At 42.3% G+C, this 24,205-nt stretch overlaps 1 protein-coding gene across 3 annotated transcripts; it reads right to left on the bottom strand.

Moving 5' to 3' along the window:
• Positions 1-23,545, bottom strand: GGH (gamma-glutamyl hydrolase). Of its 3 annotated transcripts, none has more exons than XM_045002955.1 (9): positions 23,359-23,545; positions 17,789-17,903; positions 16,334-16,384; positions 14,754-14,838; positions 10,209-10,347; positions 8,092-8,198; positions 7,909-7,999; positions 5,865-6,002; positions 1-1,342 (listed from the first exon to the last, which is right to left on the bottom strand). In XM_045002955.1, exons 1-9 carry the CDS (start codon positions 23,513-23,515, stop codon positions 1,221-1,223), a joined length of 1,005 nt encoding a protein of 334 aa, XP_044858890.1. In that variant the 5' UTR covers positions 23,516-23,545; the 3' UTR covers positions 1-1,220. The 3 variants fall into 3 exon arrangements, with proteins under 3 accessions (XP_044858890.1, XP_044858891.1, XP_044858892.1); XM_045002956.1 differs by having other exon boundaries at positions 23,377-23,545; XM_045002957.1 differs by lacking the exon at positions 23,359-23,545 and adding an exon at positions 20,588-20,743.
• Between the last annotated feature and the right edge of the window lie 660 nt (positions 23,546-24,205).

The raw sequence follows: 24,205 nt of genomic DNA, 5'->3' as shown, positions 1-24,205 counted from the left end.
TGAGTTCAATTCTTTTATTGATAAGACATTACCCAGGCTCAATCAGTTTATTAATCAAAAATAGATAATTCACCACAATACAGAAAGTTAATATGTCACCAGTCTGGAGAGCTGTCTTGCAGCATTCAGTTTGTCCCAAAGTATTAGCTCCCTTTGACTTATATTTATGCCCCACTTGTTTACAACAGATAGAAAATCCTCAAATCCACTGTATTAACAAAGCCTTATATCTCTTTTCTCATCTTGTCTTATACCTATTATGCAAGACATAAAGACATCTGTATCAACCAGATCCAGTTCAAATAACTATCTGTACCTGAGAGATGGTACTTATTTCACAAGCCTCAACAGAATGTACATCTCATTTTCTGACAGACTCTATGGATACAAAGAACAGAACTACATATACAAAAACAGAGACTGCATCAGTTTAACTGCTAGTAGATGCCACAATACGCTGAACACGAGTATAGTTCATAGTTCTAGACTTAGCACAAGTATAAAGCATTCCAAACATATATGCTATACCTTCCTTGTTTCTTGTTAGTAACTTATTTTAGTTACACAACACAGCTTATCCAGTTACCTATATAATTACAGTAATAAAGCCATATATATATTTGGGTTAACATGTCTTTGAGAACTGATTTCAGAGTCCTTAATACAAACCCATTCTTGATTTGGTGTCACTACCACTGTAACATGAGCACTATAGCTTCTCAGACAACAGTTTTCTGCTTCACCTTTGATCAAGCCATAGAGCATCGTGGGGCTCTGGTCCCGTTCAGTTATCAGTTCTTGACATTTTCCCAAGAGAACAGAATTATGCTAAAAGATCTGACTAAACAACACATATGCTATCAGAGAGCCCACAATGTTCTGAAGAAGTAAACTTATTTCTTTCAAATATATGACAAGAGTATTGTTCATTTTTTAAATCAACCTGATTCTTTTATAATTGATAAGCACAATCAAGATGCCATCCCTGGAGGTAAAATGTATTTCCCTGTAAGTGGTATTAAAAATGTGATCTAGGGCAATTACTGAACATTTGTCAGATTAATGAACCAATTCTACAGAGGTAACATAGGATAAATCACTTGAAAGTAAGCTAAGCATTCTGGTGTTCTGCCACTTGCAAGGCACAACATGAGTTTAATTATGAAACTTGCAACAAATAACTATTTACAGATCGCTATCCTGCACCAGGGAATGGATGTTCAAGCAAAAAAATAGATTTGCTGAAATATAGAAAATGCACTACTAAAAACAGGGGCATAATTATAAATCAATGCTTCAGTTTCTTCATTCTTACTGGGAAAATGGTGCAGGCTCTTCCGGGCTGTAAGACATTTTAAAAGTACAAATTACTTCACTGTCATCGTCTATGATAGTAACTTGCTTGGTGAAATCAGTTATTCTATGTGCAATTATAGCAAACAGTGGTATAATAATTTATTAACAAATAACAATAACAATATAATTATATTGGTGGTGGAAATTGTGGAGCCACCTTCTCCAAAGGATACTGGTAATAAAGATACTTTATGATCATGGAAGACTATGCTCATTTTTAAAAGCAATGACTGCTACTAAAATTTGATTCTTGCAGCACTGGAGACATCTGCAAAACCAGGACTAATACACTGTGATTCTATCCTATCAGAAATTGCAAAGTTGGGGGTCACATGGTATCCATGATGAAGGTTGCTACCTAGTCCCCGACTTCTTCACTCCCTACATATCAATTCATCTCTAATAATTACTTTCTTGGCAAATTGGCAATAAGTTTCTGTCATCAAAGTTGAAATTAATCCCCTGAATAAACTTTGAACTGTTGACTACGGATTCCAATGAAAAAGCAACAAAAGACCTGAGCCTGAATCACCTAAACAGCTGAAAGTGGAGACCACAAGGCCACAGCAGAACCTAGTGCAGGATATCATGGCACAAAAGGAATTCCTCACAACTGGATTCAATGTCAAAAGACATTTGTGGCCTCTCTAAAGATGTATGTGATATAAAAATCTCAAATGGCTGACTTGGAAAATTAGCTACAAAAGGAAATTAAAGAAGAAACTGCCTCCTTAAACTTAGACTAGACAAAGTGGAAGAAAAACAGGATGACTTGGAAAACAGATCTCAAAGAAACAACTTTTGCCTCTTGGGCATTGCTGAGGGTTTAGAGGGGAAGAAAGGGCTCATCAATGCCTGGTACTAGAAGTCAGGAGTCTGGCAAGCCCAGACCCATCATCTTCAAGCTACTGAAGTGCAATGATAAAGTAACGTTAATGTAAGCTGCTAGAAAACCTGAAACTTTTATATACAAAGACCACAAATTTTCTCTTTTTCCTGCCTTCTCAGCTGAGCTTAACAAAAAAAGGGTTGCATTCAATGCACAGGTGCCGACTTTCATTATTCTTTCTGGGTGGTCCACCCCAAGGCCCTGCCCCCACTCCACTGCTCCCACCAGCACCTCTCCTCTGCCACCGAACAGCTGATCGGTGGGTGGCACACTTTTTTTCAGTGTGTATATATATATAAACTTATATCATTTTCCAGCTCCTAGCAGATAACCAGCTAGACTGAACTCTTCTATTGATCTGAACTGAGCAATAAGAACAACTGAATAACGCTGTAGTGCATAGACTAACTGGTTAACACTAAACTGAGGTTTATAGCACCATCTGCTGACTGAAATATTATCTGCACTAATCACCACAACTTGCACCGCTAGACAGAATCTCTTCACTAGCTCTGTAAAAGCAGCAAAGAGTCCTGTGGCACATTATAGACTAACAGACATATTGGAAGTGGGTGAATACCCACTTTGTTGGATGCATGTACACTAGCTCTGCCGCTCATGGATTGTGTTATGGTGACCACAAATCCTTTGGAATAGGCAACACTCCTGACATGTAAAGTACACTATAACCTTAAATAGCACTTGTTATTCAATTATTTTTCATTTTTAGTTTTCATACTAATTTATATTTGATTTACCAGATCAATTGTAAATGTAGATCTGATGAGTCTGTATATATGTATATGCATACAGTGGTGCCTCAGAGTTATGAACACGTCGGGAATGGAGGTTGTTTATAACTCTGAAATGTTCGTAACTCTGAACAAAATGCTATGGTTGTTCTTTCAAAAGTTTACAGTGGATCATTGATTTAATATAGCTTTTAAACTTTATTATGCTGAAGAAAAATGCTGCTTTTCCTTTATATTTTAGTAGTTTACGTTTAACACAGTACTGTACTGTATTTGCTTTATTTTGTTGTTGTTTAGGTCTCTGCTGCTGTTGGATTGTGCACTTCCATTTCTAAATGAGGTGTGTGGTTGACTGCTCAGTTTGTAAATCTGGTGTTCGTAACTCTGAAATTCTAATGTACATAGTAGAGAGGCTGAGGGAACTGGGCTTATTTAGTCTGCAGAAGAGAAGAGTGAGGGGGGAGTTGATAGCTGCTTTCAACTACCTGAAAAGGGGTTCCAAAAGACGATGGAGATCGGCTGTTCTCAGTGGTGGCAGATGACAGAACAAGGAGCAATGGCCTCAAGTTGCAGTGTGGGAGGTCTAGATTGGATATTAGGAAACACTATTTCACTAGGAGAGTGGTGAAGCACTGGAATGGGTTACCTAGGGAGGTGGTGGAATCTCCTTTCGGTTTTTAAGGCCCGGCTTGACAAAGCCCTGGCTGGGATGATTTAGTTGGTGTTGGTCCTGCTTTGAGCAAGTGGTTGGACTAGATGACCTCCTGAAGTCTCTTCCAACCCTAATCTTCTCTAACTCTATATGTATAAATAAAATCTGTAGGTAGGTATATATTATACATATTCTAGAATGCCCAATAGTATATACAAGGTTATATTTGACTTAAAATATATTTGTATTTAGAAATGTTTAGACTATTAGATAATATAGGTAGGGGAGGAGAGGATGGAACTGAAGCCATCAGAGGTCTGAAGGTGCTCATACTGGCTTGTTTTAAGTCTGGGAGATTGGTTTGTTTGTTTTGGGTTCGTTTTCCCTCAGGTTTTACAATTTTTGTTGATATATGGTATTTCCATCTTGTGCATGTTTTTATATATGTTGTGTTTATATTTTATATAAAAACAATACAAATATAGGTGGGTTTTTTTTTAGCAAAGTTGGGAAAGATTGTATTTGCAAGGAAAACAAAATCCTTCTGAGAGAGACAAGGTCGGTGAGATTAATATATTTTATTAGACCTACTTCTGTTGGTGAAAGGGACAAACTTTCAAACTACACAGGACGCTTCTTCATATATCTAAATATCCACCTGTGACACGCTTTCCCAGACCAGAAAAAGAGCTCTGTATAGCTCAAAAGCTTGTCTCGCTCCCCAACAGACCTAAATCCAATAAAAGACATTACCTCACCCACTTTGTCTCTTTAATATCCTGGGGCCAACATGGCTGAAACAACACTGCAAACAAAAGTCCTACCAGTTCAATTTTTCACTTCTGGGACCATGCTCAGGTTAAAATTAACATCACATCAACATTGTAAGAAATACCATTGAACAAAAGTAAATTATGTTTCAGCAGAATGGATTGGCTGTTAAATGCTCATAGATGCTGTGTCTCCATCAATCATAAGAAGCTATACTGGGTCAGACCAATTGTTCATCTAGCCCAGTGTGCTCTCTCCACAGGGACCAGTACCAGATATTTGGGGAGCGGGGGTTTACAGAAAAGAGCAGTTGGAATGATCCATCCCTGTCTTTTCCACTTGGTTTCTGGGAGTCAGAAGTTTAGGGTTACCTCAAGCATGAGCTTGCATCCCTGACCATCTTGGATAATAGCCATTCATGGACCTATCCTCCCTGAACGCATCTAGTGATTTTTTTAACCCAGTTTACTTTTAGCGATCAAGGATTCCCATGGCAATGAGTTCAGCAGGATAGTTTTGTGTTATGAGAAAAGTACTTTCTCTTATTTGTATTAAACCTGTTCCCTATTAAGTAAATATTTTGTGTTTCTCAGTCTATATTTTATTTTTATGGTAGGGAAGACATAGGCAGGAGGGATTCTGATCTATGCAAACTACATAAAGAGTGTTCAGGAGGCAGTGTTTGCCTATAGCATTGTAGTTAACCTTGTCTGAAGACCCCTTCGTGGGCTGTGGAAGCTTTTTCAGCCAAATGGAGTAAGGGCTGTAGAGAGAGGCTGTGAGGATTAAGTTCTGTACACCTTAAGAGACTAACACAGAAGAGTTTGTGATGTGGCTAGGCTGGACTGCCTTGTTGCACTGCAAGAGGAAAATGCACTAGTCTTTCTCTGAGCCTGGAGACAATTTCCTACTTATTTTTGTCCATCCCTCTGCTGGATCTGCTGTAATTACCCCAAATAAAACAAAACTTAGGAAGTTTCTGGAAATAATGAATAGGAGATTTTATCTCATTCTACCTACTTTGCCCAAGGCAGAGTGAGACTGGAATGTGAATAAGAGCTTTCAGTTCTCCTAGAGTGCAGCCTTAACAATTCTAAAGTTTCATTGGTTGCTGGTGTCTGCTCAAGAATTTATGTCAAATTAAAAATCGACATTCTCCTTCTGGCAAATTACTCTCTACTGAAAGGAATTTGTCTGCTTCCATCAGAATGCTTGGCTTTTGTTATTTTTACTTAACCATTCTATTTAGTGTCCCTCCTTTTAATAAGCCTTGAAAGCTTGCATAGTATGTGCTCACAGATCAATCAAAGGTCTAGTATTTTGACACTTGAAAAGGGGACCTTTCCCCACCAGAGAACATTCTACTACTTTATCTTTTTGAAACTGAATTTTCTATATATAAAAATGGGGGGGGACAAACAAAACAAACAACAACAAAACTTACCTTCATTAACTAAGAAGTCTGCTATGTAATATGTTACTTTCACAGCTGATGGGGAATGTGGTATGCCTGAGACGTTCTTCCATTCAAAAGGACTTTTTTCTGGATGCCACTGGACCCCATAAATAGGGTATTTATATGCTGCCATAAACAATTTTTCCATCAGTGCACATACTAGGTCTTCACTTAAGTCATTGCATGCACAATTTCATTACAATGAATACATTATTACAGATCTCACTAGTAATTAGTGGCTTCTCTAACAGGAATACAAAACCTTAAGCAGCAAATTGGATCTCTGTTGTAAAAATGTATTCCTACCCAAAACTTCATATACAAGGTTTCAGGCCAAGAACAATATTTATTTAAGTTTAAAAAAATAATTTGGCCAGTTATATAGTATGAGAACTTAAAGTTACAATTAAAATTAAGTATATTGTTAAACGAAAAAGGGTTTCATTCTATATAAACAAGTTTCTGCAGGCCATTGTTCCCCCTTTGTAATCTAATTGTTTTAGTTGCAGTATTAAAAAACTGAAAAAAGATTTGTTTCGTTAAAAAATAAAAAAGAGCAAGTGCTAGGAGTTTTGTTAACTGCACAGCAGTTACTATCCAGCTCCAGTACTAGTTTATAATGTACATACACCATACATTTCGCCTACAGCATAGTTTCTAGTGGAACAATGACCAAATTCTCTCTCTAACATTCTCTAGTTAATCAAGACATATGCTTCTGGAGTTAAATGTCCAGATGAAGGCACTGGTAATGCAGGAGTCTCTTGGAAGACAGCAGTTACCAGCTTTCCCTGTGCTGCAGGCACAGATAAACAGAGCAACTGGAGAGGCAGCATCAGTATCAATAGACAGCCAGCAGCAGAAGTCCAGAGTAGACACATTGCACTGAAGAGGGGTTTAAACTACAAAAATGGAAGTGGTGTCTTGTCCCTCAGCACTGAAAATATTCTATTGATAAAGTGTGCTGACATATCTGGTGTGGAGCAGTAGGGTGAGAGAGGGAACATGTATACTCATAGACATGCACATCAAAAGTAAAGTGCGAAGACGTAGGTTATCTCTAGAGTCCAGACAGAACACATTCCAATCAATTGAAAGGCAGGCAGTGCTGACACTTCACTGATTATCCTAACATTAAATTTGTATTATGAACTAGTAACACCACTGTCATAGGTCTCACCCCCACTTAGAGCTGTTGGGTTCCAAAATGGGGACCTACACTGGTTTCCCTCTAAACTAAAAATCCTAGTTTAGATCTGGTAAAAGCTGCCACCACCCAATCAGGTACGTGGATTGGGACACAGTCCTTCCCCAAAATCCTTGGGGATCCCAAGAGCCCCAAATCCATTGGGTTCTTACACCCAGGAGAAATAAACCATTCCCCCCTGCTTCCTCCCCCCTCCCTTTTCCTAGGAGAGATACCGGGATCTACCTACAGAGGGATGCCTCCCCCTCCCCTTTCCCTGAGAATCCACCCAAAGAAAGAATAACCAAGTCCTTTACAGAAAAGATTTATTAAAGAATAAAAAGAAAGTAACTTGTCTCTGTAACCCAAGATGCAAAAATACGGGGTCTAAACTTATCAATCTCTGGAGAGAATCCCCCCTCCTTTCTTTCTCAGTAAAAGCAAAGTAACAGCAAACAGGAATAAAGAATTTCCTTCAGCCAACACACAATTGCAAATATAGAAATCAAATTATAAGACTAATCCGCCTTTCTAATTAATACTCACTATTGAATAGTAGGAACTACTCCAGAAGAACTTGGAGACATGACTGGCCTCTCTTAGATCCAAAAAGGGAACTCTCTAACAAAGAACACAGACAAAGGCTTCCCTCCACAGAGATTTGAAATTATCTTGTCTCTGATTGGTCCTCTGGTCAGGTGGTCATCAGGTACTGCATGTTAACCCTTTACAGGTAAAAGAGACCTTAACCCTTAACTATCTGTTTATGACAACCACTATCACACTCACTGAGATCTTCCACAATAATAACAACAATCACACTTTACATTGGAAACTGATCGCTACCTTCCATTGTGGATACAAACTCTATCTTTCCATCTGTGTTAGTTGTCAGAACCTTATAGAAATTGCGTAGTTTCTCATTCTTTTTGAAATTCTGCAGCAAATAAATGACAGAAAAAATGTGTTATATTTCTAGATTTAGAAGAATAAACTCATTTGGATTCACTAAATCAAATAATCAAATACCTTCATGGAGACACTCCACTTGTGAAAGTGTGCCGTCAAAGGCTCAGTGGCAAGTTTTTGCAACAAGTCATCTGGAAAATTCTGGAACATCCTGCTGTCTTTTGCAGCTTGTACAAAAAAAGACAAAAGAATATTATCACTATTGTATTGTCAGTGGAACATCATTAATAAGATGGGGATACATGTGATAAAGTACTGGCTGAATTCATTTCAAATCCTTTTGATTCTGTTCTTTCATTAGATTTTATTAATCAAGAAAACCCCAGAAATATACTCTCATGTATGTAATACAGCTCCGGCAGACTTCATCCTAGCAATTCTCACCATGCCGTATGCTGAAGCCTTCATCTATTGAGATCCTGATTCTGCCACCTTTGCTCACACTGATTAGAACCCTATTCTACCATTAATTTCAGTGGGACTACCGACAAGATAAAGTATTTGTAGCGGGGCAGTCACCCTGCTTCAGCCCGGAAAGGTTTAAAAGCCAGCCTTTGGAGATGGCTGGGGCTGAGAGTCAAAAAGGGTAGGCTGATTGGGGAAGCAGCCACAGCTGGGGCCGTGCCCCAATCAGGCCACAACTGGCCCTATAAAAGGGCTGTGAAGCAGGCGCTGAGTCAGTCTCCCTCTAACTCTTGATAGAGAAGGATTTGGTTGCCTGGGAGAGCAGGGTACTTGGGACAGAGCTGTGCTGGGGAAAGGGAAGAGGAGCTGGGGAGCTCCAGCCTGGTGAAGGCCTAAGCAGGTACTAGGATTGCAAAGGTGCAGCCTGGGATTAGGAGAGGCAGCAGGTCCAAACCCTCCCTGCCAATGATGAGTGGTTTACAGACTGCAGTCTGCCCCAGTGAGTAGGGGCTGGATGATGACTGGCAGTAGCCACTGGGACAAGGTGGGAATAGAGGGTTGGGGTTCCCCTGGGAGGGGAGACCCAGAGTGTGGGGACTGTCAGGGGGCAGAACCCCAGGGTAGGAGGCACCAGGGTCTGGGAGGGACATGGGGGAGCAGCAGGTGAGATACTGGCCAGTTGGGGTGCTCTGAAGCTGGTGAAGAGCTAATTCCCAGGATGACCAGCAGGAGGTGCTGCACCAGTGAGTCATTGCATTGCTACAGTATTATTCTATGTAATTAAGAAAGGCAGAATTTGTCTAAATAAGGCAAGGCAACAGCAAATAATTAATGGAATAAATGCAATCAATTGGAGAAATCCTGCTCATTGCTGCAAGACAAAGCCATAGAAAGCATCACTCAGTCAGATTCTGCTACCCATGTGCTGACTTGCATCTCATTCTGCAGGTAGACCAATTGCTTTCAATGCTATGTGTTATACCACCAAGAAGAACAGTGCTGCCATTTATGATTAGAAGCAGGGCCAGCGCGTCCATTAGGCGACCCTAGGCGGTCGCCTAGGGAGCCAGGATTCGGGGGGCGGCATTTTGTGCGCTCCCCACGGGGCGCATGGGAGCTTCTGGTTCCGCTCCCATCGCACCGCCAAAGGACCTTCTGCCGACGTGCCGCAGAAAATAGCGGCAGGCAATTGAGCAGCTCAATGACTGCCGCTGTCATCTGCGGCATTTAGGCAGAGGGTCCCTCTTCGGCAGCACGATGGGAGTGGAACTGGAAGCTCCCGCGCGCCCCGTGGGGAGCGCACAAAATACTGCCCCCCAAATTCTGCCTAGGGCACCAGAAACCCTGGCGCCGCTCCTGATTAGAAGTGAGCCAACCTGCAAAGTTCTAATCCAAATGTCTCCAACACTTGGAGGGGTTTGGATCCAAACACTTTATTCAGCTCATTACAGAGTTGGGGGACTAAACCTAAATTTTGGATCTAGGATGAAACTTCCCCAAAGTTCGTGGCTGTTCAAAGCCACAATTTTGATTTTGGCTTCTCTGTATATACCTGTAGCCTGCAAATAGTTTGCTCTCAGACCTCTTATTTTACGTTCATAGAATTCTGTTGGTGTTCTTCCTGAAGCAACAACATTAACATAATAAAAACATTAGTCACCTGTTCCAAATCTTCAACCTTAAATGTTGGCTCATTACAAGAAAAAATATTAAAAGGGGAGGGAATCGCTAAAGCAATTCCTGTGAAACCAAATGATATTTGTAATGTTCACCTGTGGTAAACGTCAATGGGAGCGAAATATTCTCAGTTTTCGTTTTAACCAGTAAGTTCTTCTCACTGGTGAGGTATGTAAGCTCTTCATGTCCCAGACATGTTCCCCAGACAGGAAAATAGTCTCTTTTATCATTAGCCTTAAAAATAAGAAGCAAAAAAGTCAAGAAATGTGTCAACACAGAGTAATTTAGATACATGTTAATATGCACTGGACCTTTCTAGGGTATTGGCAGATAATCTCGTGAGTGGCCTGGACATAAGAACCATGAAATGAGGACATTCTTACCATGAGGCAAGGACAGCACTATGCATTAACAAATAGTACATCTTTTTATTTCTATGCAGGACAAGGAGTTCTGCAACATCTAGCCCCTTTATGTGCTCGACACTTGCATAGCCAGCAATTTTGTGCCCTGGGTTCCTGGAGGAGAAATTCTGACTTTAAACAACATAAAATAGAAAGTGGTACTGTTACCTTAAAAACAATGAAACTGATGTGAAATCTGAGCTAAGGGCAAAACTGGGGGAAGGGAAGAAAATAGCTAATAAAAAGCAGAATGAAATTAATTTTTGTCTCTTAAAGAAGCACATAGCTCTGAATATTCTCAGAGCGACCAGGACAGTGAGAAGGTAGCATTTTTACACAGTAATTTTTCTGACTGCATGCAGGTTTTAAAAGCTCTGTCTCCAGAATGTTAAGGTGTTACCTCCACCTTAACTATATCACTGACACTGTGACCCTAAAAGCTCACATAGATCCTTACTCCTACAGTAAAATGCTGAAATATTGAATATCTATGCAAAGAAGCTCCAACAGTATCACAGTATATTTAGAAGGATTAGATACATACTAGTAAAAGTCAATTTCACCATACATACACAAACTCATGAAAAAATATTTCCATCAATGATAACAGAAATTTACAGATAAGCAAAGTAAGGAAAATGCTGCTTCAGAACTTACTAGTGTTTCATTAAGGGTATTTACTTTTGTATATTTTGACATGTGGTAATGACAATTTGTATTTAAATGGTGTAAAGCTTTAAACATGTTGAATTTCAGCATCTACTGTCATTAAATAATAATTTGACCCACCCTATTTTCTCACCCTCCCCATAATTTCCTGCAACTGTGAAAATTTAAATTGCTAAAAATCTAAAAAAAGCTTTAAAATAAACATCAATATTGTCTGTAAAAATATTTAAAAACTTAAAACAAACTATGGGAAGCCTATTTATAGTCATCTGCCATGAAATAGTAGATGTGTAAAGCTCCTTTAACTTACTCTGGTGCATGTGAGGAATGAACGTTGTCAAAAGAGTTTAAGTGAAACCATAATCAAGCCCTTAACATGTACTCCCCTTATAGTCACTGTGCCTAAAAATGAGCCTAGACGCTAACCACATATTTAACATCACTAAAGACTGATTTTTTTTCTAATGTAGCTGAGAAAAGTGTAAGGCAAAACTCCCATTGGCTTCAAATGGGCTAGGATTCACCTCTTGCAGATGCATGTAATTTAAAAACACAGTCACACCAAGTAATCTTTTGTTTTGAATTTGGCAAGGCAGAGTGGGAAGAGACATGGACATGAATTTAAAAGAACAGTAGAAATTCCAGTCATTTTCATACATGCAAACATGCTCTTGACTGTTACATTTTTATAAGTGCAAAGTGAACTATATCAGTATTTTATAATGCTAATTAAGTCTCAAATGATGCAGTTCACAGCACACAAGTATCAGGAGTAAAATAGAGAACAGAATGCTAGAAGGGTTATGTATAAAGAACTGGATATTACCTTCTAAATGTTCAATTATCTTGATTGCATAGACCAGGGATTGGCAACCTTTGGCACGCAGCCTGTCAGGATAAGCCCCTAGTGGGCCGGGACGGTTTGTTTACCTGCAGCATCCACAGGTTCGTCTGATCGCAGCTCCCACGGTTCACCAGTCCAGGACAATGGGGGCTGCAGGAAGCAGCGGACCGCACATCCCTCGGCCCACACCACTTCCCGCAGCCCTCATTGGCCTGGAACCGTGAACCGCGGCCAGTGGGAGCTGCGATCGGCCAAACCTGCAGATGCTGCAGGTAAACAAACCGTCCCGGCCCACCAAGGGCTTACCCTGACAGGCTGCGTGCCAATCCCTGGCATAGACCATGTCTAAAAAGATTTTCTCTCAAATTCTGTGTATGAAGTACTGACACACAAGCAATTTATTGAGTTGCTGTGAAATGTTCATTTTCATGATCATTACTGTTTACTGTATGGTCCCCCTCACCAGACGCTATGGCCCTTGCGTGCTTACTCACATCTTTAACTTAACACATTGTGCATAGTTTATTGAGGTAAATGGGACTAAAACTACAAAAGGGTAAGCAAGCCTTTGCAGTAGCACGGTCTATGATAACCAGATGGCAACGCCTAAGGAAAAAGATGGCAGGGAGAAAACAAACTGCATAGAAAAGTGACTCGTACCCTCCAATACATGTGTACATCAGACCAAACATACATTGTACTGACCCCCAGTATTTTACAGTGGCCTTCTGTGCAATGAGAGAGACCTGGAGCACAGACACAACACTATCCAGGGCAAAGCACCCACCATTTTGAAATAATCTCTATAAACCAATACCAGTGAGGAAAATATCACTGTTTTCCTAGGCTGCTGTATGCTATATTCTGCACAGCAAGGTATGTAGGAATGCTGATTACAAGCTAATGTTCCCTGATGCTGCATCAGCTTATGCATTGTACATATTATGCTTTAGGGCTGGTCACATTTTTTTTTTTAAATTAGACTTTGCTACAGTGGTTTTCATTGAAAATTTGAATTTGGATGAAAAAAATGCATAAAAATCGTTTTTTTGACCAGCTCCACTATAAAGGTTCCCACCAAAAGAGAGAGACTGACCTCTCTCAATGTAAAAGATTTGTAAAATGGAGAGATTCACTGCCAGCAGGACCTTGGAAGAGCAGACTTTTACTTCAAGATAGGCCAAGTGGGACACAATTAACCTTAGAAAAAACTGACTCTTAGAAAATGAGAATTAATTATTTATCTTCAGTGATGAGTCAGAGCATCACTGGCATATTCCAGAAGAAACAGCCTCACGATAAATTATCCATATAAATCTAGCGCATTCTCTGTAAAGAACTTTTTCCTACCTGGCTGCCTTACTGTGTGATGAATCAAGCTCACTTCTAAGGTATCATGTACTGATTTGCAGTTACTGGGGGGGGGGTCAAATTCAAAGTACATTCATAAAATGAGTGACTCACATTAACTTACACTCTCCTCTCCCAGACACACACACTCAGATCTACTGAAATCTATTTGCCCATGTGAAGAATAAGGGAATTGGAGTGGGTGGGTGCCAAAAGAAGTTGTAAATAACACCACTTTAGGGTCTCTTTAGACTCCCTTTAACGCTATATAATGGTATGACTTGAGCAAACTGAATATGCACAGATTTAATGTATTTAACATTGAAATAGTCCTTGGTTTTGGATGGTATCATTATTTACTTTTTTTTATTGCACCAGTGCCTAGAAGCCCCAGTCAAGAATAAAGGTTTCAGTGTGCTAGGCTCTGTATACACATGTGAACAGACTGTCCCAACTCCCAGAGCTCAGAGTCTAGGACAATGATGAAATCCAAGAGGTGCAGGAAACAGATAGAAAAAAGGCTATTTCCTTCATCATAGCTCATATCTGCCTTCATTATGCATAGTAGAAGAGAGAGTAAAATATCTGTATTGCTAGGATAGATTTGTACAGTTAAATATGTTGGGGAAAGTATGTTAACCACAGTTAGCAAATAGTGTAGCCAAGATTTTCAGAAGTGACCCATTATTTTGAGGTCCTGACTTTTTGGGTGCTCAACCTGAAACACTTTAAATGGCTGATTTTCAGAAAGTGCTGAGCACTCACCCAAACCCCTAAAAATCTTGGCCTGATTTAGTGTTGAACAGAACATCTGAGCACTTCTAATTCGTAAAAAATACACTGGCTACCAAGAAAGATTGCGTAAGTGTTGGCAACAAGGGTGACTACGCTAAATTTTGCAAATGTTGTACAAATAAAGAAATTAACAATTAACTTTGCTTAAATTATTTAGTGATGGGCCTCAAACCTTAAAGTTCAGATTCTAATTTGCTGAAGTTTGGAGGTGTTCAGTTCAGACCTGCATCTAAAGCTATTACATGATTTGTTACACACACATCCCAACAGTCAGCTGCTTATTAACAGGCTCACAGGAATATACTGCACTCCAGTTGGAGACTATCCAAATATAAGTTTCAGAGTAGCAGCCGTGTTAGTCTGTATCCGCAAAAAGAACAGGAGTACTTGTGGCACCTTAAAGACTAACAAATTTATTTTAGCATGAGCTGCAGCTCACGAAAGCTCATGCTAAAATAAATTTGTTAGTCTTTAAGGTGCCACAAGTACTCCTGTTCTTTATCCAAATATAAGACTCCCATGATTTTGGTCCCTGAACACTGACAATAACCAGAACAGTTTTTCCTTTAAGTGGTTACCTTTAGTGCCTTCTGGTAAAATATCCTAGCAACCATAGCATATGCTGAAGTCTTAAGACTAACACCACCTCCTGGGAAAAGTACCCTGAAAAACAAAGTATTATTACATGTGAATAACCACGGGCCTAGGCATAATATAATAGGTAAACATGGACAAGACTGATAAGAACCCTGAGACCTAAACTCACTGGAGGCAAACACCAAACCATATGATCACAATGTCTATGTGCTACAGTAAATTCCAACACTTCAAAAAAGGGGTGGGGCCTGCTGATAATTAAAAATAATATTTTCAGAGTGAGAAGAACCTGAAGCTAAAACATACAAGCTTTACAAGATAAAAGGCCACATAGAGCATTCTGAGCTGAAGCTTCCATCTGTGATTCAATGGATGCAGATACTTTCTTTTACAGAGTCAGATTCTCACAGCCCTTACTTAACAGAGCAAGGAAGCAAGTATGGCCCACCCTTATTCATTTGTACAGCTCTCCTCAGTTTGCAGATCTGATCACAGATGGGTGGGGATGAAAGGTAAGCAGCAGCTACTTGACCACTACTCCCCTTTGCAAGTAGGTGGGTGGTGAGGGGATAAGGAGTGGGAATAGACTTGGCTCTGCCCCCTCCATTAGCCAGCCAGCTTTGTTAACCAGGTTGACAGCAGAGTCTTCACAAAAGGGAGTGAAATAAGTTACTCCCTCCCCAGGGGAGCAGGGAAGGAATGGTCACTCTTGAGTTACAGTTCATTCTCTGGCTTCCTCCTGGTGCTAGATAGCTATGTGCCACCTCTCACTCAAGGTGTGTTTGGCATTTTACAGAACGTAAAGATGTGATCCTTGTCATAAACAGTCTGCAAACTAAGGACCTAGCACTGCCACCTTTACTCATATTGAATCACAGCTTACTCCACGAGTAACCCCAATGAAACTATTCATGGAGTAAGGTGGCATGAGTAAGGGGGGCAGAACAGGCCCTCAGTTGACACAGTATCATAAGGGATGAGTTGGGTGGAGCAAGGAACAAGGTAGAAGAAGTTTCAAGGAGGAAGTGGAGGAGGAAGAGGGTAAGACAGGAAAAAGGGTAGAGGAACCATGGAGAGGGTTGGAAGAGGAGACAGAGAAGGAGTAAGGAGGGGAACAGTGAGCAGGCAAGCTGCAAGGACTGTGAAATAGCTTTGGCAAAATGAAGGCCGTCACTGAAAGGGGGTACAGACAATATGATGGGCTGCTGGCTTCCATTCGAATGCTGCTCCAATCACCCTGCACACAGGCAGAAAGGGGTGCCAAGTGAAGTACTTGTGGCCATGCAGCTATCTGACAGATACACGTTGCTAAGGAATGGACACAAATGATTCCCTCTTTTAGCAGGGGTGTGTGCATGTGCAGTACTTAGCACACACCTGCAAGAAAGAGGAAGATTAGACTCGCATTCTCTACTTAGGAAAACAAAGTATCTCAGTCTGGAATCACCAATGGTAAAAACAAGACCTTAACAGTAAAACAACAGTGGTTCTGATAACATGAAGCCTTTCTAAAATATATGTTAATAAACATTTCAACAGGAGACTGATGCACAAAACTTACCCATTAATAGATTGGAAAATTTTGTCATACTCTTTTTCTGAACGATGTAGTCTGAAATCCCAACAAAGATAGTTATAGGATCTATCTGAAACTTCACCACATTTTACCATTAAAATACCAAAGACATTTTATACAAGCCACCTGCAATGAGCATGGAAAGTGTATAAGAAGTATGTATGAAAAGTAAAGAAGAGAGTAATTCTAGGTCATTAAAGGCCAAAATCTGCCACCCTCACTGTTATGAATGGTACTTTACTTTTCAGATAGTCTAAAAGAGTGTACAACTACAAAATGGACTGGCTTAGCAGTGGGACTGCTAAAAAGGATCTGGGGGTTACAATGGACCACAAAAGGAATAAGAGTCAACAATGGGATGCAGTGGCAAAAAAGCCCTATACATTCTTGGGTGTATTAAGTGGAATGTCATATGTAAGACACAGGAGGTGATTGTCCCATTCTACTTGGCACTGGGTTGAGGCCTCAGCAAGATTACTATGTCTAGTTCTGGGTGCCACACTTAACAGAGATATGGACAAATTGGAGAGAGTACAAAGGAGAATAACAAAAATGATAAAAGGTTTAGAAAAAGATGAACAATCAGGATAGATTAAAAAAAATCTGGGGATGTCTAGTCTTGAGAAAATAAGACTAAGGAGAGACCTATCAACAGTCTTCAAAAATGCTAAAGGCTGTTATAAGGAGAATGGTGATCAATTGCTCTCCATGGCCGCTAAAGGTAGGACAAGAAGTAATGGGCTTAATCTGAAGTAAGTGAGATTTTGGTTAGATATTAGGGTTAACTTTCTAACTATAAGGATAGTTAAGCTCTGAAATAGGCTTCCATGGGGAAGTTGTGGAATCCCTGTGTGACATTATTGATATAATCTGGGACCATATAGAACATGGTTGCAACCAAAGTCCTGTAGTGGCACCAAATCTTATGTAAAGGGGGTCATATAAGGTGTCTAAGGCCAGGTTATGGGTTGCTGGTTATGATTATGCTGTCTATATGTATGTATCATTTTGTAGTTGAAGTTATGAGTATTGGCTCTATACTGTCTGTATTTCAAATTTGTGCTGTGTTTCTGGCACTAGTGTCAGTCTCCCTCCATTTCCTGAGTCCTAGCATTATTTATGTATTCTTGGCAATATATGGCCCTGAAGGCAATAGCATGTATTTGGAAACTTCACAGACCGCAGCTAGCAACTGGTACATATGTTAAGTCTGAAGATGAAGAAACACTTTTAATATACTGCATTGGCAGGCACCAGCTTGCTGTGAGTCTAGCCTCCATTCCAAGAGATCTTGCAAAATGCTGTGCACCTTCTATAGTTTGTGAGGAGTTGCAAGTACAGAGTGACTCAGCAGTTATGCATCCAGAACCTTTCTCGGTTAGGCCCTTATTATGCAGTACAAATCCAGGAATTACCACCCATTTCTATAAGGGAGCCTACCTTATCGGCACAACTCGTGCACCAGCAGATTCTATAAACTTCACATATGAAGCAGCAATGTAGGATCTTCCATACTTACGAAATGTTTTAGAGCGACTTTCCTGTGCCAATATCCCTAAAGGGACCAGGAAAGAGAGACGATTGGTGCTATACAAATTGCAATAAATATAGTGCAGAGGCGGCAAATTAAATCAAAATCTCCCATTCCCTTCACTAACTGATTTGAGACATAAATCACATTAAGTAGTGTTATATCTATTGGTGTACAATGAACTATGAGAAAATTGGAAAAATAAGTAAACGAGCTTGCCTAAGAATGTGGTGTCAAATAAAAGCATTTCAACAGTGTGAACTTTAAATTCCCTGCCTTACTAGTCTGATTAGTGCCATGACTTTCTTTAAATATATTTTCTATATTTAAATTTATTTAGAGCTTAAATAAAGTGTCTCTAATACAGGGCCGCCCAGAGAATTCCGGGGGCCCGGGGTCTTCGGCGGCGGGGGGCCCCCGCTCAGGGGCGGCTCTAGACCCCAGCGCGCCAAGCAGGCGCGTGGGGCGGCATTTGGCTCCGGTTGAGCTCCCGCAGGCATGCCTGCAGCAGGTCGACCAGAGCCCGGGACGAGCGGACCTGCCGCAGGCATGACTGCGGCGGGTGCCGTGGTCCCGCGGCTCCGGTTGACCTGCCGCAGTCATGCCTGCGGGAGGTCCAGCCGAGCCGCGGGACGAGCGCCCCCTCCGCAGTCATGCCTGCGGCAGGTCCGCTCGTCCCGGTCTCCGGTCGACCTGCCGCAGGCATGCCTGCGGGAGCTCAACCGGAGCCGCGGGAAGAGGGGAAACACTCCAGGGGCCCCGGAAAACACTCGTGGGGGCCCCTGCGGGACGCGGGGCCTGGGGCAAATTGCCCCTCTTGCCCCCCCCTCTGGGCGGCCCTGCTCTAATATACCATTATTTATTATCTGTATAACATTATTGGCCAACAGAGCACTTCAATGCAAGATGGATTTCCAAAGATTTTAAAATCAAATGCCCTGTGACCACAGTCTAATCCCTGTAGTTGGACCCTGGTCTCACACAGTCACAAAGAATTAACAGAATCCCATATTAGTTCAGGAATCTGGCTACTCCAATTGGATTGCAAGATTGGGGCCATAGTTATATGTATCAGAGGTGAGATGACAGATCGTATACATTACTTACTGCATGTCCAATGAATCTGTTGCAGGTTATTTTGGCAGGCAATATTTTAGAATTTTCCATTTTTACCTTTTTGTGGACTATTTCTATTTTCAAAATTCAAAAATACCTAACTGAGATATTAAAACTGTATCTTAAATATTAGCCATATGAAAACCTACAGTAACGTCTATTTGAATTCTAGAACTAATACTGTTTTAGGCCCTAATCCTTCAGACAGTTATGCATGAACTCAACTTTAAGTATGTGAGTAGTCCCAATGAAATCAGGACTACTTATGTGCTTTAAATTAAGCACATGTATGTTTGCATGATTTGGGCCTTAGGCAATATCTTGTTATGAAAATTTACACGATAGTTGGACATTTTCTAAATGCTACATTAGAACTTTTTCTAGACTGTTGTGTAACTGTGCCACATGACTCACTGTATTACAGCTTGTGAAAACTTGTGAACCCACACTGTGTTATCCAAAACACCAGGCCAGAGTCTCAGGTTGTGTAAACTGATCTAGCTCCATTAACTTTTGTAAGGACGTCTGACTCCAGCCTGTCTTTTGGGGGTGGATTTTTTTCACTGAAAGTGAAAAAAAGTATTTTGCAGACTAAATGCTCACTATTTACTTTAGAGATTGAAAGCAAAACTCACTGAGATACTGACCAGAACTCATAACAAACAAACCATCTCTGAAAAAAATTGATTATTTTAAAAATCAATACCTGTTCTTATTTCAAAAGAGACAGATGGGCTTTTCTGAAAAGATGTGAAATAAATCTAGAATCTTGAATGATTCTGTGCCTCATTTCCCCATCTGTAAAATGGAGATAATTGTAGGTCCTTACCTGGGGCGGGGGGCAGCCTGAGAGAGCGCGTTAGGGCTTGTCTACACTTACCGGGGGATCAGCGAACAGTGATGGATGCATCAGCGGTTGATTTAGCGGTTCTAGTGAAGACCCTTAAATCGACTGCAGATCGCTCTCCTGTCGACTCCTGTACTCCACTGGATCAAGAAGAGTAGGGGGAGTTGACGGAAGAGGGTCTCCACTTGACATTGTGTAGTGTGGATCCCGCAGTAAGTAGATCTAAGCTATGTTGATTTGAGTTACGCTATTCACGTAACTCAAATTGTGTAACAGATCGAATTTCTCCTGTAGTGTAGACAAGGCCTTAGATAGAGAAAATAAAGACTTATCCCTGATGGATAAGTGCAAGCTCTACTGTTATTGTTGAGGCAGACACCATCATAATTCAAACAATGAGAAGATGGCTCTTTATTGACACAATGAAGCTTTATACTCAGGATGCCAACACCCCACAGAGGTGTCAGAGCAGGGAGGGGGAGGGGTTTGGAGGGAGGATAAGGTATTTTTACCTTATTTTAATTCATTCCTCCAACTGACCCTCTCATGTTAACATCTGCCCTAACCACCCTCTGCTCCCTCTCTCCTTCCTGGTTACAAGGGTGTATACTGCTCAACCTGCCTCTGTACCCCACTGCGTACACACAATCACACTTCTGTTACAGTCAGTAGCCGGGGTGTCAAGATGCCTCCATGCCCTCCCTCCGCCTACATTCTCCTTTACCCTTGTCGCTCCTCTTCTTACCAATGATGGGTCTCTCGTTGCTGTTCCTCAGGTTGTTCTGCAGCACAACCAAGGCCACAGCATTGCAGCAGAGCAGGAGTAGAAGACCCAGTGAGGACCGTAATCCTGGGTAGCTCAGCATGGTCCCTCACCCACAGCCCAGTCCTAGTCCTCTGCGAGCTCTACAGGTGTGTGTCCCCGGAGCACACAGCAAAGGGTTGGCAGGTTTGTGTAATTTTGGGTGGTTCCCAGAATGGGTCCAAGTCCCGCCCCCCCTCCCCCCCACACCTGCCTAAGGCTCTAGGAGGGAGTTTGGGTGTGGGAGGGGGTTTGAGGTACAGGTTCCAGGAGGAAGTTTGGGTATGGGAGAGGTGCAGTCTCTGGGATGGAATTTGGGTGCTGGGAGGGGCTCTGGGCTAGGATAGGTGTTGGGATGCCGGAGGGGATGCGGGAGTGGGTTTGGGTGCTGGGTGTGGGCTCTGGGCTGGGACAGAGGGTTGGGGGTGCGGGAGGGGGTGGGAGGCCTGGGGCTGGGCTGGGGATGAGGCATTTGGGGTGCAGCAGGCAGGCTGCCCTGGGGCAGGGGGCCAGAAAGGACTCCCCCCAGTCATCTCCCTGCTGGCAGCAGCGAACTCCAGAGGTGGGGTCCCCCTCCAGCCCTCCCCCCCCAGCACAACACTCACTTAGCCCCCCCCAGGCTGCTGCTCAGGAGGTCCAGCCAGGATAAGCCCCCCACCCCTTGGAGTTGACTCGGAGTCGCCTGCCAGGGGGAGGCTGCCATGCACCTCCTCTCTCTGCCCCCCGCCGGCACAGCAGCCCCCAGGGGCAGCCTTAAGGAAAATGGCACTCTAGGCGAACTTGTATTTTGGTGCCCTTTGAGTTTAAATACATAGTACTTTCACTACAGGGTGTTGCGGGGTGGGAGGCTGCAGTGAAAACTCTAGGGGTTTTTGTGGATAACTTAGAAATTAGCTGTTGATTGCACTGTACAAACACAAATCCAGAAATATTTCCATCAGTATTAATTAAATTATTTACGTATAGGGAAAGCAAGAAAAATGCTGCTTGAGAACTTATTGGAGTCAAAATTCAGTGATATAAACTTCTGAATTTAGCTTGTTACAAATGGATTAGTGAATTAATAGTTAAATCAACAAATCCTTTCTGGTTTTAGGATATTTATTTTGTATATCTTGACATGTGATATTGACACTTAGTGTGTTTTGCTGTTTTGTTGTAATCATGTTGGTACCTGGATATGAGAGCCACAGTGTGGGTGAGGTAATATCTTTAATTGGACCGACTTTGGTGAAAGAGACAAGCTTTTGAACCCCACAGAGCTCTTCTCCAGGTCTGTGAAGCTCAAAAGGGCATATTTCTTTCACCAACCAAAGTTAGTCCAAACAAAGATATTACCTCACACACCTAGTCTCTGTGTTTGTGTTTTAACAGATTTAAAGCTTTAACTCTTTGAATTCAACTTCTACTGTCATTAAAAAATTATCTGATCTCCCCCACAAAATTTCCCACAAAAAATTAAAATTAAAATAAAATAAATAAATAAAATAAACAAAATAATAAAATAATAATTAAAATAAAAAAATTATAAAAAGACAAATAAGCTTAAAAATAAGCAATTTATATTACACATCAAAGTTATAAAAAAATAAGAAGTGTATTCTATCAAGCCTATTTATAAGCCAGAGCAGCAGAGTTGAAGTGTGTGTGGGGTGAGGGGAGATGGGGCAGAGCCTATAATCCCAATACAGTTATTTCAGTTTAAGGACCTGATTGAAATGTAAATCACAACAATCACACCTTATCCTCAGTTCCATCCTCACACTAACAGCAGGAACCTCAGTGCTTTCCAGAGGATGAATGACATTTTCAGGATATGGGATTAAGATGGGAGTAAAGAAAGATGTTTCCTTATTCTTAATCTTGATGCAGCAGCCCCCCTGGGACTAAGCGAGTGAAGCTTCTGAGCCAGGGCAACGGGGAGGACAGGACCTTCAGCAGCTCGAGTGTCATACCCCTTCTCCCCAGCCAGCCCAGCCCTCCCCCTTGCCCTCAGTTCCCCTATGGGAAAGCAGCTGTTCCTTTCTTCCTCCCCTACCGAACCTCTCCCTGCAGAGCGGAAGCAGCAGCCCTTCCTCCCTACTGCGCTCAGGCTTCCAGCTATTTGGTGCACTTGCTGTTTGTTTACCTTTCCCACCCTGGTCCCAGGCTGCCTCCAGCAAGCAGGGGAGGGAGCGGGAGAGCTCAGCAGGCAAGGGAAAACCCTGGCAGAAAACTGGGGAGGGGTAATGTGACCCAGTGCATCCCGCCCCACCCCCCCGGTGTGTCACCTCTCTGTAGGGAAGGGTTGGGATGGGAGCAGACAGGCTGCAGCAGCACCCCGGTTAGCGTCGTACTCATTGTGAGGAGCTTAATGTGCGCGTCATTCCTGCTGGCAGTGCCAGGGGAAAGAACAAGCTCTTTCCTCGACAAGTGGGGCTCGTAGTGGGGAAGGGCAAGAGCGGGGGGGGGGGGAGGACTGGACCTGCACCTGCTCTACACTAACACACAACCAGAGAGCAGGGCTGCTCCACGTCCCCTGTCAGCCGGAACACACACAGACAAGCTGCACACACACTCCTCCTTCAAACCCCCCCCCCCACTGCCTGCACCAACCTCAGCTGCCCATCCCAGACAGCAGGTTGGGACACAGCATAGCCTGCCCCACCCACTCCCCATGGTTTCTACAGGGGGCCCTCTGGCCCGGGAGAGTGGGGAGCCCCCCAGGCACCCACCTCTGCTGCTGCTCTCACCAGAGAAGGTACTTGAGAGTGAGGGCCTCAAGCTGCAGCCTGGATGTGTGTTTTTTTCCTCTCCCTCCCTAACCGTGGCTGGGCTGGCAGGCGTGATTCCCCTCCTTAAACCCAGCTGGCTGGCCGCAGGTAAGGTCATGTGGATTGTATCAAACGTGCCCCCATCAGCACATCGCACTGGGGCTGGGCAACTGCTCTTATCACCCTGGGCAGCGGCCAGCAAGGGAGCGCAGTGCAGAGCTGCAGGGAGCAGCCATCCACTGCCCAGGGCAGGCAGGGACGCTCTGGGGGAGGCGTGCGGGGGGCAGAAGGTGGGACTCGGGGAGAGACCCAGCCCCAAACATTGGGGGAATGGCCCCCAGACCCCTGAATTTGCTGGAGGCCAGGCACCATGGCGCATACAACTCACCGCCCCTCAGTGCAGAGCTACCATATTAACATATCAGTAAAGTCTTCTGTAAGATTAGATGATCAGTGGTACTGCTCAGGACGCTTCAGCAGCAGCAAGAGCGCTCTTAAAAGGTAGTTGTGGTGTTGTCAATGCCAATGAACAGAATCATTTTAAAACTACAAAGCCAACATGGAAATAAGAATCTTTGTTTCCTCACCCCAGTGCACAATTTTTCTTGTTCTCCTGGACACCTTTGATCTATAGTCGATAAGTTTTAAAACATCTTAACCTTTAAATTGTGATCAAAATAATTTTTCATTATACTTTCTTGTCAGAAATTCAGCTTGCGGCCTGATACGATAAAATCCTCAGAGAAAAGAACTTTTGAAAGATATTTCTTCTTGTTTATAGGCAAATAGAATAATTACCATACCTGGC

Source organism: Mauremys mutica, chromosome 2 (assembly GCF_020497125.1).
Source record: "Mauremys mutica isolate MM-2020 ecotype Southern chromosome 2, ASM2049712v1, whole genome shotgun sequence".
NCBI classification, from domain to species: domain Eukaryota; kingdom Metazoa; phylum Chordata; order Testudines; family Geoemydidae; genus Mauremys; species Mauremys mutica.
The sequence above is the reverse complement of the archived record's forward strand: the minus strand, read 5'-3'. Positions and strand labels throughout refer to the sequence as shown.

Coding starts and splice junctions, on each gene's coding strand:
- GGH (XM_045002955.1), bottom strand. CDS start 23,515: ATGACCTTACCTGCGGCCAGCCAGCTGGGTTTAAGGAGGGGAATCACG. Junction 16,385..17,788: donor GCACGAGTTGTGCCGATAAG/GTAGGCTCCCTT, acceptor TTGGGATTTCAG/ACTACATCGTTCAGAAAAAG. Junction 1,343..5,864: donor AGACTTCTTAGTTAATGAAG/GTAAGTTTTGTT, acceptor AATGTCTTACAG/CCCGGAAGAGCCTGCACCAT.